At 39.5% G+C, this 16331-nt stretch overlaps 1 protein-coding gene across 1 annotated transcript; it reads right to left on the bottom strand.

Annotated features, from left to right (window-relative positions):
• Nucleotides 1-507: 507 nt before the first annotated feature.
• On the bottom strand, nt 508-14984 carry LOC118560856 (dynein heavy chain 11, axonemal-like; the record flags this gene model as incomplete). Its single annotated transcript, XM_036132376.1, has 16 exons — nt 14960-14984; nt 14797-14900; nt 14373-14516; nt 13114-13304; nt 12003-12198; nt 11167-11266; nt 10486-10643; nt 10172-10405; nt 8102-8269; nt 7462-7578; nt 7120-7257; nt 5031-5155; nt 4512-4707; nt 1572-1676; nt 1262-1453; nt 508-606 (listed from the first exon to the last, which is right to left on the bottom strand). Coding segments are annotated over exons 1-16 (2292 nt in total), but the record flags the coding sequence as incomplete, so codon positions are not given.
• Nucleotides 14985-16331: the final 1347 nt, after the last annotated feature.

The raw sequence follows: 16331 nt of genomic DNA, 5'->3' as shown, positions 1-16331 counted from the left end.
CTAATCTATCTAACATGGCTCATATCCCTGTGAAGGGACTGATACAAAGCCCCCATACTGTGACACCAATGTTTTTATGTTATTTTTTTGTACACTTAATGTTCAAAAGAAGAAAAAAAAAAAGCTGTACAGTTTATTGTCTGTTGTTTTCTGTGTGTACTCTAAGCCAGAGGTATGTCCTAAAGCAATCTCACCACAGTAACATGTGGTGACACAATAAGAATCTTGAATCTTCCTAAATCCAGTGTGTCCCCACTGTGAAACAGGATTGAAGGAGCATCATGCTATGGCAATGCATTTCTTCAGAGACTGTGAGAGTGCTCAGAGTGATTGATGTGAAAATGGACAGAGCTCTCTGTGATTGAGTTTGGGCTCTAGATTAAGAAGTAAAATGCAACCATACCTGCAGTAGTTTATGTATCTGCTCCCCTGTGTGGCTGACTAGAGCCTGTTGTTTGGAAACACTGTCTTCAATGTCGGAGAAGTTGAGGAGGGTAGAATCCCGACTCTTTCTGGTGATGATGATGCCTGGTTGCTGATTTTAACCATGAGGGCCTGAATGGCTTCAACATTAGCTTTGCTGTTCTGGACTCGACTAGAAATGCTCTAACAAAAACAAAACATAAACAATTGTAAATTATAGATAAGGACCAATAACAACAGTTTTCAAGGAGCTAATGAAAAAGTCCTTAAATGGGGTATTGTATGTGATTCTGATTTGGTTTTGGTTGATATCTGTTGGACTTAATTTTTTTAAGGGCTTAAAGTCTTATGTTTTTTTTTATTACTCTCCTTAATCTGTTTTCTGTGTATTCTACAGCTCTGACTTTGTGCTTCTTTGTATTCCACTTTTAGGTCCTCCTCTGACTACTTATCACTGCATGATGATTTTTAATTGACATATTGGTTTTGTGCTAATCCAATACAAAATGATTAGATGGATGAAAGGACTGCTAGATGGATAAATACCTGTCTCCTCAAAATCAAAAAAGAAAGAAAGAAATCTTTATTTGTCATTGCAATTGTACATTCCAACAAAATGTATCTTCTGCATTTAACCCATCCCTTTGGGAGCAGTGTGCAGCTTTTTATAACACCCAGGTTATAAAATTAACCCTTAACCTTAAGGGTTAAGAGCAATCTGGGGTTAAGGGTCCGATAGTGGCAGTCTGTAGGGATCAAACAAGGTACCTGCAACCTTCTCTGAACATAAAACGTGTGTTTCTAACCACTTAGGCCACCATTCCCAAATATCCGGTACCTTCACCAGTTGTTGTGTACTGTGAATGTAGTCCCAAAGGTCATCCTGATCCCAAGTCAGCTCCTTAAGGGCTGGTTCCAGCTGTTGTCTCACACCGTCCATCTCGTCTTTCACCAGCCCCAGCTCTACAGCCAAGATGGTGCTTTTTAGCTTGTTGTACCACTGGGCCACTAAGGTTAGTGTCTGTGTGTACTACGGGAAAGAAAGATCCACCAACATTATTAACTTTAATATATTTTACATCTAGCCAAATATTAACATTTAAATCAGTCATTTTGTGCATTGTGCCACCGCGATGCTATTTACTCACCAGGTATAATCTCTCCTGCTTAGAATACAGATGTAGAGCTGCTTTGGGAATGTTTTGGATCTTCAGGATGCTCAGATATTTCACCTCCCTTAACGCAGACGTCAGCTGGGGAAAGTAATGTTACAATGACATAAATGATTTCAGTATGAAACAGGGTCCTTTTGTGGTGCATAGAACTGTCAATATAAGTTAACCACAAAGCACAGAACAGGCTAGTTGAGGCAGCAGATAAACAATCCAAGTAACTGTGTCCTTTAATTTGCTCACTTTGATATGATCCCTAAATCTGATTTTTGCAAACTCTCCATACAATACATATATCAATGCAATATTTGACACCCAATGTAAAATTAAGTTGGATATTAGTTAGCCTTCATTTCCATAAACATTTTGAAAAAAGTCTACAAAACAACATACTCAGAACACAATTATACACTACTGTATTGTATTTATATGTCACAATCTGCAGGTGTTCATGTTTTGATTTTCCATTGTGTATGTAGTTTGAACTGTTAAGGTGCGTTCACATTGAACGCGAATGTGGCAGGCCGAGCAACAGATTTACATGACCACCTGATGCACAGGTGCAACACAGGAGCAATGTGACGCAAAGTGACGCAAAGCGATGCCACCGAGACAATTCTAGCGATGCAAAAGGCGCAATTTGGGAAATTAAAGCGAAGCCAGAGCAACACCACACCTATGATTGATGCAAAGCAACAGTTTTTGGAGTTGAAAAATCTAAACTTTTGCGTCTTGTCACTTGTCAATCATTTAGATTCCTTCTATCTGTGTCCCTTCAGTGTCTGTTTATTTCACTCCTCACCTAAGCTCAGGTTCTCATTAGTTTTCAGCTGTTCCTCATTCAACCAGAATGGTTTTCCTTGGTCGGTTCCCTCTTGATTAGCTCTCTCCAGCATATTTTCTCTCTGTTTCTCCTTATTTCCCACTGGTTTCTTCTGCTGACATCATGTTTTCAGTGGTTCAGTCATATTTTTTTTGTTATCACTTTTCTTCATTCTTTGTTTTCCTGACTTAATCCTCATGTGTTGTAAATGTTTTTTTATTTCATAAAATGTTTTACCATCAACCCTGCTCTGTGCTTGGGTCCTCCTTAAAGGGGCCATGATAACAAATTAAATTTTTATGAGGTTTTGGGGGTATAATATGGTCTGTTGTGCACTGATGTCAAGTACTCAGTTTTGATAATGTGAAAACTGAATGCTAAACAACCTTCCCAGGGGTAATCGGTTTAATTATTTTGTTAAAAAAAAAACGGTCAGATCAGAAAACGGGTTGTCTTTCTACGTACTTGTTCTCTCCAATCAGAGTACACTACCAAGCAAACAGCCTTCCCTCTCCTCCCACAGCTGATGCACCGGCTGACCTGGGAGGAGGAAGGTGGAGCAGCGAGCAGACGGCAGCCCCTGATCAGCCTTCCTGTATCGGCTCAAACAGGAGGCAGTCACCGCTGAAGCTACGGAGCACAACTTACAAACGCTCGACCTCAAACTAACTTCTCAGCGGCTACTACAAAGGGGAGCTGATATGTCCGAGGGCCGTCTAAACCGCATGATGTTTCCACTCACTCGTGGATTAAAATGAAAGAATCACAGAAAAGTTTTATAAGGACTTTACTGAAGACTGTTTTCTGTTTGAGGAATTCAAGTCAGGGTTTTCCAACATTTCTGCACCAACACAGAAGGTGGCGAACACAACACTGTCATGACACGTAAGTTTATTTCACTTCTAAATGCCGTCAAATGTGAGAAAGGTGTGTTTGTTACTGAAAAACCCGGCTGTCTGACGACCACCGGTAGAATCATTGTCACCAAAGGGGAGAGTGCTGCGGATTTGCAGGCAGTGAATTCTCCGCTGAGGTAGCGCGGTGGAGCAGGCTCCCAGCTTAATACGTGCAGCCCCTGCAAATTTTATGTGGGTGTACATCAGTCCAACTGTGTTGAATCACGCCGCCAGTTTAAAGCTTTTGGTCAGCATAGCTGTCAGCTGGTCTGACTGAAAGCTTTAAACTGTCCAACAACCTGCGTCACAAACACTTCAACCAGCCATAAAACCATAATGGATTTGTGACGAGTGTTGCGCCGAGAAGGAAGGTGTGGATGGAGAGGGAAGAGGTGTGGGGGGCCGCCTTTCACCGGTTTTCCAGATATGGTTGTAGCCGCATGTCATTACCGCAACCAACCATTTTACTGAGGTGGGACATTTGGTCTGACAAAATAACAAGCTGAGGTTGTTTTTTTAAATGAAATTCTTTGGATAAGTTCCACATGCAGCAATATCAGCTACATGAAATGGTTTATACAGTGATATCATGGCACCTTTAACCACAATCATGACATTACAAGGCATGGGTATGATATTCTCTCGGTATGACCTTGAGTACTAATATCCCTGTTTCATTGTATGGAATAATCTACTATAAAACAAAGACATCAATGTCCACAAACATTTAGGATCAGATTTCAAGTGGGTATGGCATAAAATTATACCCCGTAAATTATTTGGTCACAAACAAAGAACACAGTTGATTGGTTAATTAGTAAGGCTATCTGTTCAGGTAGCTAGCCTGCAGCCAGATGCTTAACATACAGGCTCCTCATAACTTATCAACTGTAGTTTTCAAAATAGTTCACCTCATAGGCCTGATCTAACTACTATGTATGACCTTAAAGCTTTGACTATTGAATATGATTTTTACAGTTAAGGTTCAACGTGCCTTTCTTTGGAAAGGGTAAATTTGTTTTACAGAGGTTCAAAATTCATATGCATTACAATACTAACTTTGTTATTCTTTGAATTCATCAAGTGGAAGTGCTTACATTTGGTATAGTTGTCTACTGCGAGGCAGTGCGATTTGAAACCACATGCATTTACTTACTAATACTTTTATCGGGCAGAGATATTTTACTTTGTGCTTACAGCAGGACTGAAGTTGACCTGGAAAAGGCCTGTCTCATTGTCTAGTGTTAACAGCGACTGTCTGAGATGCATTTGTAAGACATCCTCCAGCCCCTCAGTCCACTCTGAAAACAGCTCTTCATCATGCTTTTCCAAAATCTCAAGAAGATGTTCACACTTCCTGAGCACCTCGTCTGCCTCAGCACTCCCCAGAGGCCTGTACAATAGAAAAGAAACAGCACAATGTTATCCATATAGTTTTTAAACCAAATCACAAAAGGTTTTTCATTCCCTACTGAAGCTGCTACCCCCGCAACCCCCGGATAAGCGGAAGAGGATGGATGGATGGATGGACAAAATATTTTTATGTTAAGCAGTTCTTAGAAAAGGCTCAAACACTATAAACATTCTTTATATTAGTGTATTCGCATGCATAGAGTTACAGCTGCAGTATGAGAAATTCATAATCAGATCTACTACGTGCTTTAAACATTTAAAGGTGTTATGTCTGAGCCTGGTAGGTATAGAGTTGGTTCATACATGTGAGGCAACTGGCAGAAGTTGCTTCTGTCGGTAAGGATGCGGCTCCGGAGTTCTTGCGACCATTTGAGGTTCCCAGCCACAGAGGGCATGTTTTTTCCCAGAACTGCACAACCAGACTGCAGCTGAAATAAAATTGGACGTTATTAATGATGGGTGTATTGTACCACAAAATAGAAGTTTGTGGAAGAATTTAATGTTAAACATTTTAATGTTTGACTGAAGTCATCTAAAGGCAGGTATGCCAAATGCTTAGCAAAAGCACGAAATCTTTTTAATTTCATTGGTCATTCTAACTGACCTAGCATGGAAACGTTTTGTACGATTACATTTCCTTTAGTGAGAAAAAAAGGATGAACAACTCAAATTCCAGTTCATTTACCAATGTGGTGAATTAAATGTGTTTCTACTCAATACGTAGCTGAACCAAGTGACTTATGCCCCATCCACAGACGAACATGGTAAATTTTCTTAAATGATTAAGAAAAAAACCCAACATGCTTCTGGAAACATCTAATCTCATTGTCGTGCAGACTGGGCCTTACTTAGTTCCTCAGCAGGGGATCAAGATTTGCTAGGCTGCTAATAACCAAGATCTGCTGAACCCAGGTGATATCTAAAACATGAATGCACTGAGGACTGAGTTTGGACAACACTGCTGCAGAGACTTCAGTATTAAAGCAAAGTTAACGCAGCACTAAGTAATATTTTTAACACTTTTGAGGTATCCTCTTATAATTCCTTTTAATGGTAATTTAAGTGTTTATGAGAAGATTGATGGGGTCTGTCATCTCCACCTATTGTCTCTGGCTGAAAAACCACACTTACAACTTTCTATGCACCGAAACAGTGGCTCTGCTCTCGTTCTAAAATTAATAGTTTTACGGTAGCCCAATGTAACCCCGGCCTCACATTGAATGCGGTGCAGGTTGCGGATAAAGTTCATCAGAACTTTATCCTTTCTAGCGCCCGATGCTTCCTGTTGAGCTTGTGAAATTCAGGAGCTTGATCCGGTAACCGGCGCATCGTCCGGTCAAACTTCCTTCTTGCTGAATTTTTTTGCAGCACCGCGCTGCCTCGGTAACCGGACCCATACCCGCATGCAATTGATGTGAGTTGACACACTGATTTTTAATTATCTAGGTTCCTTGTGGCGCCACAACTGTAACTGCACCGCATTCAATGTGAGCCCGGCGTAAGGCCCCATCCAATAAGGTGTGATTATAGCTCCTAGCACCTATTCCTGGATCCTGTTCCTGGACCTTTCATGAGGTCAACAGTATGAACTCTATCGGGGTAGGAAAGGAGCTTGTCAAATACAGGCCCACTGCCTTCGAAAATGAACTACAGAGTGCACACTTCTTCTCTCCGGACATTTTTGTTAATTTCTGTGAGGTGGGCTGTGCTTATACGTCATGTCACACAAAGGATTGTGGAATTTCTATATAGGTCCTTAGCATTGGTAAGGGACATTGCAAGGTTCCTATGCTAAAGTAGCTATGAGAGGAAGCATACAGGCTCCATTTCCTACCATCTTCATTATTGACTGGCCTATTCAGACGGACAGCACTTAGCACGGCGACCGCTGACGCATTTCTGCTTTGGCTAAAGTCCTTAGCCGAAAGACATATTGGGATGGAGTCTAAGTCCATTGGCATAAACAGCATTGTTACCAAGTGCACTTGTCATAAACAACTTTTTGCATGTCTTTTCTGAAGTCTCTTAAATTTCGTGAGTCGCAAGTTTTTGACCACTTTTTTTCTCTCTCTCTCTCTCTCTCTCTCTCTCTCTCTCTCTCTCTCTCTCTCTCTCTCTCTCTCTCTCTCTCTCTCTCAAATTATCAGCAACAGCTAGCTTGCGCTGCTGTATTACAGACACCTGCTTTGCGAGTGGGCAGCTAGTGTTTACAACAGTGCTATTTTCAAAATGTCCTGTAGGGGAAGCATCACTAGAAAATTACTTAGTGCTGTGTTAAAAGCATACAGTAGTGTTTTATCAGACTGGGCACATTTTGAATCCTGAAAGGGAATGAGTAGGCAAGGGAATATTGAACATTTATTTAAAATAATATTTTAATTCAGCCTCTCACCCCTTCTCTGTGCTGATCCAGTATAACCTGACAGTGGTCTATTTCCTGGTTGAACATGGCTAGCAATATATTGTAGTTAGGAGAAAACAACTCTCGGATTCTGCGTCTCTCCAGAAGACTGCCAAATATCTTCAACAGCTGATGAGAAACAGCATTTAAGAGGAAGTTTTAAACACAGGCAATAAAAAATACACTTGAAAATAATCCTTATGTTGATTCATAAATGGTTGCAAACACACTAGATGTTGTCTATTTGGATTCTTTGCTATCATGAAATCCTGAAACTACCCTGTAGCACACTGTATTTCATTTTTTCGAAATATTAGAGAAGAATGTCATTACCTTAAAGGCTGAATTCAGGTTTTTGGAGTGGTGAAAGGCCAAATTGAGGACAGTCCCAAGCCTCTGGTCAAAATCTTTGTTCTGCTCCACAAAACGCCTGTGATGATGCACAAAATCCTGGGAACAAAGAGGCAAGGGAAAGAAGTGAGGGATATTTTGACTTGTGTGATTTAAAGGTTCAGATTGAACCTCTACTTCTGTTCAATTTGCATTCTCTTAAAATTTCAGTGCAACCTTCCAAGCCCTCCTTGGCTCAGTTAATCAGTTTTGGCCACAATAGCTCGTACTTGAGAAAAATTTATTCTGACACAAATCAATTTCAAATTGAGTGTCTGTTCCGAGTCACACTGGAAGCTGTTGTAAAATAATATTTACATGTAGCAAATTAAATATTGATGCCCTGATTAATAATGACTCCAGTCACTGGATCTTGTGCGTTGCCTAGCAACAACTTTGCCTTACTAGCTTTCAATTACTGCACTGTGGGGCAGAAAAATAACATCTAATTGTTATTTTTCATTATTTGGCCAGGTCTGTCAATGCCACATATAAACGGCTGTGAATAACAACCCTTAGAGGCCTAATGAATAAATAGCAGTGTGACATCAAGCACAACAGCGACAGCCTCACAACGTCTCACATCATTAGTGTAGTCAAAGGGGTCGTATTTGCTCTCTCTCAGGGTCCGCCAGCGGTCATGAAACTCTTCGCTCATGCTGAACACCATCTCACTTAAGATTTTTCCTCTCGATCCACCAAGTTCAACCTTTTCCAGCTTCAGAAAGTCCAGGGCGGTCGCAAAAATGTCCTGTTAAGGAGATGGGGAAAAATAACTGTTGAATGACACTGACAAAACAATAGAAATCTGTTTAAATATGACATGGTTTACTTCATGGAACAAACAAAAAAACAACTAATTGAAATTGTCATAAATTGAAAAACAAAAATGCGTAATATCTCAGAACAGTGTCAGAAACATAGAACATGAAAAATTAAAATAGTTGTATCTTCTACAAACAGAGTCTGTTTCATTTATCCTGGAGTTCGATTTAGCTAAATATAAACTCCAAATATAAAGACCAAATTTGGAAGCACGGCAAGAAAATTTACAGAACCATTGCACATTAAAGAAAAAAAATTAAACAGAATCTTTTCACGGTTAAGTGGAATAGAAATTGGATCTATTTTTTTTTTTACATTTTCAAAATTGCCAATCTTGAAAAAAAGTAGTAAAGACGTTTCACATAGCACAACAGGGACATTTTGTGAATGTTTTGTTGGTATTGAAGAAAATCCCCTAAAAAAATGTTAGCTGTCTTTGACAAACCTGTATTGTTTTTTTTTTTTCTTATCACAAAAATGCTGAAAAATGAGCAATGTCTTTCATTAAAATGGGCAGACTTCCTATAGTACACTAGTCATACTGTAGCGTATATTTGTGGGTCAAAGAGGCTTTTTTGTAGCTCTAATGGATTTTGCATGTGTACTCAAGTTCATAGGTGTAAATGAAAAAGCAGGGGGATTGCTGATCAATTAAAAATCTTCTATGGTTTCCTTTCTCCACACAATCCCATGTTTAACATTAATTTATACTAGGTTATTATTAATTGTTTTCAATTTAGTGCAGATGTATGTAGAATGTAGAGCAACATCTGTAGAAGCAGCATGGAATAAATATTTGGTTTGTTGTTTTAAGGGCACATCTCAAAGAAATGTTTTTCAGAGCCTTATATGCGTGCAAATTTGGTGAGTTTTTGTTAATGCTCAGGAATTTGAATAAGAAAGAGAAATGGATGGTAGAAGCAGAAGATAAAAAAATAAAATAAACACTTGTCTTTTAATGGGCACAAATACAGCTCTTCTTCTACCTTTTTGGGACTGAAGCCTACACCCTTTAACCTGACCCTAGCCAGATGTATTTCGCTCCGCCTAGCTCCACTCATCCATCTGGGACAGATCCATAGGAATGGCATTTCAGAACGCTAGGCCTTATCAAAAATCCTTGCATATGATTGGATAAGCCACTTGTCTGTCATCTTTATGGACGTGCTATTTTAAGCACTCACACCGAAGCTAACCCGTGACACTGTGAGAGCGACGCAGGAAAAAACAAAACAATTTTTTTTAATGTGTTTGCGACTCTAGTGGCACGCGTTTTATTGACGGTGAGCTGACAGGAAGAGGGGGGAAGACAGGCGGCAAAGCACCGCGGGTCGGAGTCGATCCCGGGCCGACCGCATCGTGGACTAAAGGCCTCCTAATATGGTTTGCGCTAACCACTCCGCCACGGGCGCGCCCCGGAAAACAAAACTTGCCAAATCCGGTCGGGAGAAGGGCGAAAACATGGTTTCCACCAACTAAAGCCTTCAGAGCCGTTCTCTGATGTTCTTTTGATGAAACAATATTAGGTAGATTGGACAACACGGAAGAAATAACAGCATCAATGTTAACGCTTGCTTCCTCGATGCGAGCCGCCATTGTTTTTTTTCATGGTCGCTTCTCCACTACGTCACATGCATGAAACTCCAGCCCTGCGTCCTGATTGGCTGGACAATAAAATTGGTTGGAGAAATCGCTCTCTATGGGAGAGGTCCCAGATGGATGTGAGTGAAGCTAGGCGGAGCGATATCAATCTGGCTAGGGTCAGGTTATACACCCTTGCCATCCTGCAACAAATACACAACAGAGCCACGCTGGTGAACCCACACACCTCAATCATAAGAAGCCTTTCCATGATGCAGTCTAAACGCTTGAAGATAAGTGTTGCAGGAAAGTCCCACAACTTGGTGTTCTTCTCGTGCTTGTAGTAAGTAGGTATCTGCTGACGGTAAGTGTGAAACAGTCCCTTGAAGGAACGCAGAACTGAGATGCTTATTTGCACTCTCTCCATCCCTTCCTCGAGTTCCATCTTAAACAGTTCTTCAGGAATAAGGTACGCAAAGGCCTGGGGGAAGACATGTACAGTTTGGTTAGATTTCTTCCCTTCTCCTTTCTCATCCACATATCCACTAATTATCAGTGTACCTTTTCTATGATCAGATTAGAGAACTCTCGCAAGAGTACCACCATGCGCTGTGGGGTGCAGTAGTACTGGGAATGACTCCAGATGAGGCAAAAAGTGTGAAAAGAGGAGGTAGTAGAGGTTCCACCTGTGAAAAACTCCTCTCTTCTAAGTTGCTGATCTGTCTCCTCAGAGGCCGTAGGTACAGATCTATGTCTTCTGCTTCAATCACAGCTGTAGTAGTTTTGTACATGGAATATACAAACATAATGTGCTAAATTTGCTCCAACGTCATCAAAGCACATATCATGAAGTTACCATGACTGATAGATGAACGGATGGATATACAGAAAAGATATTGAGAAAACTTGCTTGTGTGGGTAAATGTTGGTATGAGTGTTTATGAATACAGTAAATGCTTTTATTGTTGTTACTCGGGAAACAGTGCAACAGTTTTGATACCTTCTGCAAAAGGAATCAAACCTGTTGAACTCCACTGTTTGTCACACCACACAATTTTATGTATCGTATTTAGATGTTATGTGATAGACTTACACAAAGTGACATAACTGTGAAGTGAAAGCAAAAGTGTTGTAATGTGACAAAAGATAAAATTGTTTAAAGGGTATAAATGCTTTGCAAGACACTGATAAATCACAAGGAAAGAGTTGTGTCAGATTAGAGGACAGAGTAAAGTAATTTACCGTCGTCGACTTTGACACAGACATCCTTAAAGGCATTGTAGTAACTGCTCTTCACTCTTCTCAGGATCTCCATGATTTGCTCCACTTTGGAGCTCTGGATCTGTCGACACGACAATATAAAAACATGACAATTTATGTGCTTTGACTGTTCCTATTTATATTTATAGGTAGTGGTATATCAGCCCTTCCCTATGACAAATAATATTTCAGTCAGTCACCCAGCCAGTTTTTGCCTTAATTTCTTATCTCTTTTTTACTGTTAATTATGTCTTTTCATATCTAGGAATAACTCAGGGACCCAGTTACAAAATATTATATTCTTATTAATACCAAAAGGATAGGTCTGTTTGTGTCTATGCAATACTTAATTTTGTGGGATTATGTATTTCTGCAGTATTCAAAAATGCACATATTTTGCAAACAATATCGCTAAAATATTATTAAGAAAGCTGAAACAAATTCCAAGATAGTAAATTATTTGTTTGTAAAGATTTGTGGCTTAATTATGTCAATGCTTGAGTTACTGTCAGGACAACTCTGTTTTGGTCTTCAAATTACAATTTTCTTTTCTGTGCTTTGCTCTGAATGTGTTCACTCTACCCTGCTGTGGTAGCGTGAACCCTGTTGTTGGTGCTTTGTTGAGAATTTTTTCACTATATATATATATATATATATATATATATATATATATATATATATATATATATATATATATATATATATATATATATATATATATACACCTTTATATATATAAATTACACCTTTACAGTCAGAGTTCAGTTTAAATTTGCATCAATCATACCACATTGACCTCTACAGAGCTAGTGTCATACTTGGGACTGGATGCCCAGTAGGTTTTCCCTCTGGTTGGACCAAAACCGGATCTCCACGTTGGGACCTGGGTGGTCTCCCTGAAGCAGAAGCATGCCAGAGTCTTTCTTAAGCACATTCCAGATCTGTCCAGACCACTGAACTATTAAAGTTTCTATAGAGTATAACAAGCCATGGTCCAGTGGCCATCCAGTCGGGCTGCAGGGGACAGACAGTGAATCAGTCAGTAAGGATGAAAATAAAAATGTGAGGCATGGAACATGAAAACACCTTTGGCAGACTTCAAACAGGAGTTCATTACTTTAGCAAGTTGGGGGTTGTCATGATCAAGTTGTAAATCTTTTTAATGAGTTTGTTTTGCTCAATAAAAATAAGCAATTTAAAGTTCTCTCTTTTTAATCTTACTTCTGTCAGAATAATTAAATCACTGGTATACATTTACTTTTATACTGATTAGGGCATTTATTTTATTATTATTATTATTATTATTATTATTATTATTATTATTATTAGCTATTAATTCCTCTGTAGGTTGCGCAAAACCTGGAAAAATATGCACACTAAAGCAGCCCGTATATCACTGTTTGGAGGAAAGATTTATTTAGATGTAAATCATCCACAGTGTATAAACTGTAGCCATTGCTATGTTTTGTGCGCTGAGCGGCCATATTTGATTTTGAGGAGGTTGGTAAGATTCTTCCAACCTTCGATGGAGCTTTCTGCTAACTTTCCCAACTTTGAACTTAAAATTGTCAGCTTCTGACCAAAATGTTTTACATCTAATTACAATGTACAATTTAAATAACTAAGCAGTGCCAATCTAACATAATAAACATGATAAAAACAAATTTTAATTTTTTTGTACTTGTTTTTGAGACAAGACGTAAGTAATTAAAAAGTCAAAGTGCTGTGATAATCATGTTCTCAGAATCTCTGTCAAGATGTTGATACGTAGATTTAACAGAGGTGATACTTGTTACAAAACAAAAGTTTGAGAATCCAATGCTCTACTTTGACAGTACTATAATTGAAAGAAAGTGGTGTACAAATAAAAAAAAATCACAACTACAACATCTGTACTTGGTGGTGGAAGTAACTGTAGGATGTTCTAACCTAAAACCAATATCTTGGGGTTGTGCTCTCTGCACACACAGGGGAAGAGGCAGCAGGGTTCTTCCCTCTGCGTGGCCTCTCAGAGTCACCACCTTGCTTCTGAATCTCTCCAGGTGGCGATGGATGTCTTCAGAAACCACCCGCGGCCAGTCCTCACGTTTAAGCCCGTTGGACAGCACAAATACCAGCACCTGTATCAACACATGGACTGTTTTGCAGGTGATTTTGATCAGTTTTATTCCATTCCACACGCACACACCAGCCCTATGTGTTCTTTTTGTGTTTTTAAAAGCATACAGTGTAATGTGCATGTATACAAAGCATACGGTGCAAACATATTCCTTCCCCCTTGAACTTATTTACATTTTGGCATGTTGTAAAAATCTGCAAAGTGCATTTGTATTATGAGGCAACACATTATAGAAGCATCTTTTGCTGCAATTAAAGCTGATAGTCTCTTCTATGTGTTTACCAGCGTTGCATATCTAGAGATGGACATTTTTGAACAAGGTGGTCAGGATGGCCAGTTCGGTTGTGACTCGTGCCCTGGACTGTACAGTAAGGTCGGGGACAAGGAAGATTTTGTCCAGATTTTGGCTCTATCTATCTATCTATCTATCTATCTATCTATCTATCTATCTATCTATCTATCTATCTATCTATCTATCTATCTATCTATCTATCTATCTATCTATCTATCTATCTATCTATCTATCTATCTATCTATCTATCTATCTATCTATCTATCTATCTATCTATCTATGTGTATGTGTACATATTCATTAATAAATTATTTGAATAATTTTCCCAGATGTACACCTTTTACGCTGTTTTGCTGCCGTAACAATTTCTCTCACGGAGGATGAATACAGTCTAATCTAATGAATTATCACTAAACTTTTCAGAGACGTATTTATATTTATTCATTTAAAATACATAAGTTTGATATGTAAGATAATCGAGATAAGATAGTTAAGTTAAAAGAGTTAGGTTTGATGTTGTAAACGGACACAACGTGAAAAGGTTCAAGGGGTATAAATAGTTTGAAGGCAGTGTATGTTTATTTTTTCTTTGCAGTTCAGCTCCATAAGCTATTTTGGTATTCCCTGACAGTGAATCACAATGTACAACAGCAGGAACTCCTCCAAGTTAAGGGAAATTGCAGTTAAAAGATGTTTGTACTGTAATATTTTCAACATTAATCCCGTAGTCATCTCATATTCCATCAGGGTCATATGTGTGCTCATAAACCATCCAACCTCAGAGATGACCACAGGTAGGTGCTCCATTGGGTATCCAGGAACTTCCCCCAGTCTAAACTGGTGCCTGAAATCTTGGCGGGCGATTCTCTTTACGCCTTTCTTCAGCACACACAGCAGCTTGGTCTTCCATGGTGGAGATGTCTTCACAGGAGCAAAAACAGTAGGAATGCTTTCAACAGCATTGAAAGCACCAGAAATAAGTAGTGACTTATTTCAAAAAAAATTTACATTAGATAGAGCATAGACATCAATGTTTACTCAATGTATCTGCATCTTAAATATCTTGTTCATGGTATAGGAATGTATGGCTGCATATAAACATTTTTGTTTATTATTAGTTATAAGGAAAGGGTGCATTTAACCTATTATACACTCTTCTCACATAAGACTGCTTTACCTATTGCATGTGTGCATTTCTTACCTGAGCGTCTCCTGCATGCAGCGTCCCACCAGGTCCGGTGAAAAGTAGCAGCCTGTTAGTCCAGATGTGGTCCAGAAAATCCAGTATAATCTTTTGATTCTCCTCTGCAGCGATAAAACGGTTCCACTTATCCGTCTTCACTCGTAGCACACAGAAGGCCTGCTCTCGAAGGAAGTCAACTCTTTCATCTGACAGCACCACCCCGGCCTTCAGAGAGGGTTCCTGCGGGACACGCACTCCTCCTGCAACCCCGGTGGTCATCCCTCCGCTGTTACCTCTACTTGTGCCCCCGGCTTCAGCCATGAAGACTCCTCTGGTGGAAAGAGGAGAGGTAAACAGGAGCATCTTGATTCTTTGTGCAAGGGAATGTGAAACCTGAGAAGAGGTTCAAATAGAACAAGATAACAGCAGGTACTAGCTTACTTCAGTCCTGCTTGACAAGATCGATGGTTCTCTCTGTAATCTGAAGAACAGCGACGTCCTTCTTCTTCTGTCCAAACTTGGTTTCCTTTCTTTTCTTTAGCCACCTGGAACAGCTATCCACAACTGGATCGACAGTTGCCCTTGTCACCGTGACAATGGCTGTGTGGCATGGCTTCATTACACTAAATGGCAGTGTCTGTTTGTGGAGCTTACGGAGCTTGTAACCCTATCCAAGTAACCTGAACTTTCAGAGGAGACTCACAGAGAGCCCCACAGGACGTGCAAAAATGTAACAACTGAAATGTGCACGTACAATAAACTTTCATGACTGTAGTGCTTTGCAGAACAGTTATTGCCCCTTTCAGTTTTTAAAAATGTGTTTTTCGTTACAATCTAGGTCACCTGATTCTTTTTCTTCCTGTACGTAATTCAATCTAAGTACAAGTTCAGTTTGAAAGTTAAGGCCTCATTGGTTTGTTTGAAATTAGTCACTAAATAGCATCATAAAGACCAAGGAACGCTCCAGGCAGGTCAGGCGTCTGATATTCTGTGAAGCAATTTGGATTGCCTTGTGAATGAATATTTATAAACACATAAACTTGCCTTGTCTATTGCAGGGTTAAAAAAGAAAAACATTAAGCCAAGCTTTGGACAGAGCACTTTTCATTCAATCATCCAAAAAGGGAATAAGTATATAATACAACTGAAAAACTACCAAGACATGAGTTTTAATCTGAATTGACTGACTTGTCAAGGAGAGTATCAATCAGAGCAGCATCACAGATACCCGTGGTAACTGGAGGCGATGCAGAGATCCTCTGCTCAGGTAGGTGAGATGTTCTTGTAGCAGAACTGAAAGTTGTTTGCTCCACACATCTGAGTCTAACCATAGAGTGATATAAATAAGTTCTAGTTGCAGTTTACCATTAATCATGTTGGGGAAAACAGCAGACATGTGGAAGAAGGTACCCTGGTAAGACTTTAGTGTAACTTTATACATGCAAGCCAGTCTGATGAAAAACTAATACTGCACATCATCCTGAACACTCTCCCCACCATGAAAAATGATGGTGGTGGTATCATGATTTTGCGGAAGATTTTCTACTTCAGGG

This window comes from Fundulus heteroclitus, unplaced genomic scaffold (assembly GCF_011125445.2).
Source record: "Fundulus heteroclitus isolate FHET01 unplaced genomic scaffold, MU-UCD_Fhet_4.1 scaffold_494, whole genome shotgun sequence".
Taxonomy (NCBI): Eukaryota; Metazoa; Chordata; class Actinopteri; order Cyprinodontiformes; family Fundulidae; genus Fundulus; species Fundulus heteroclitus.
Note: the sequence above shows the minus strand (reverse complement) of the source record. Positions and strands in the feature narration are given on the sequence as shown.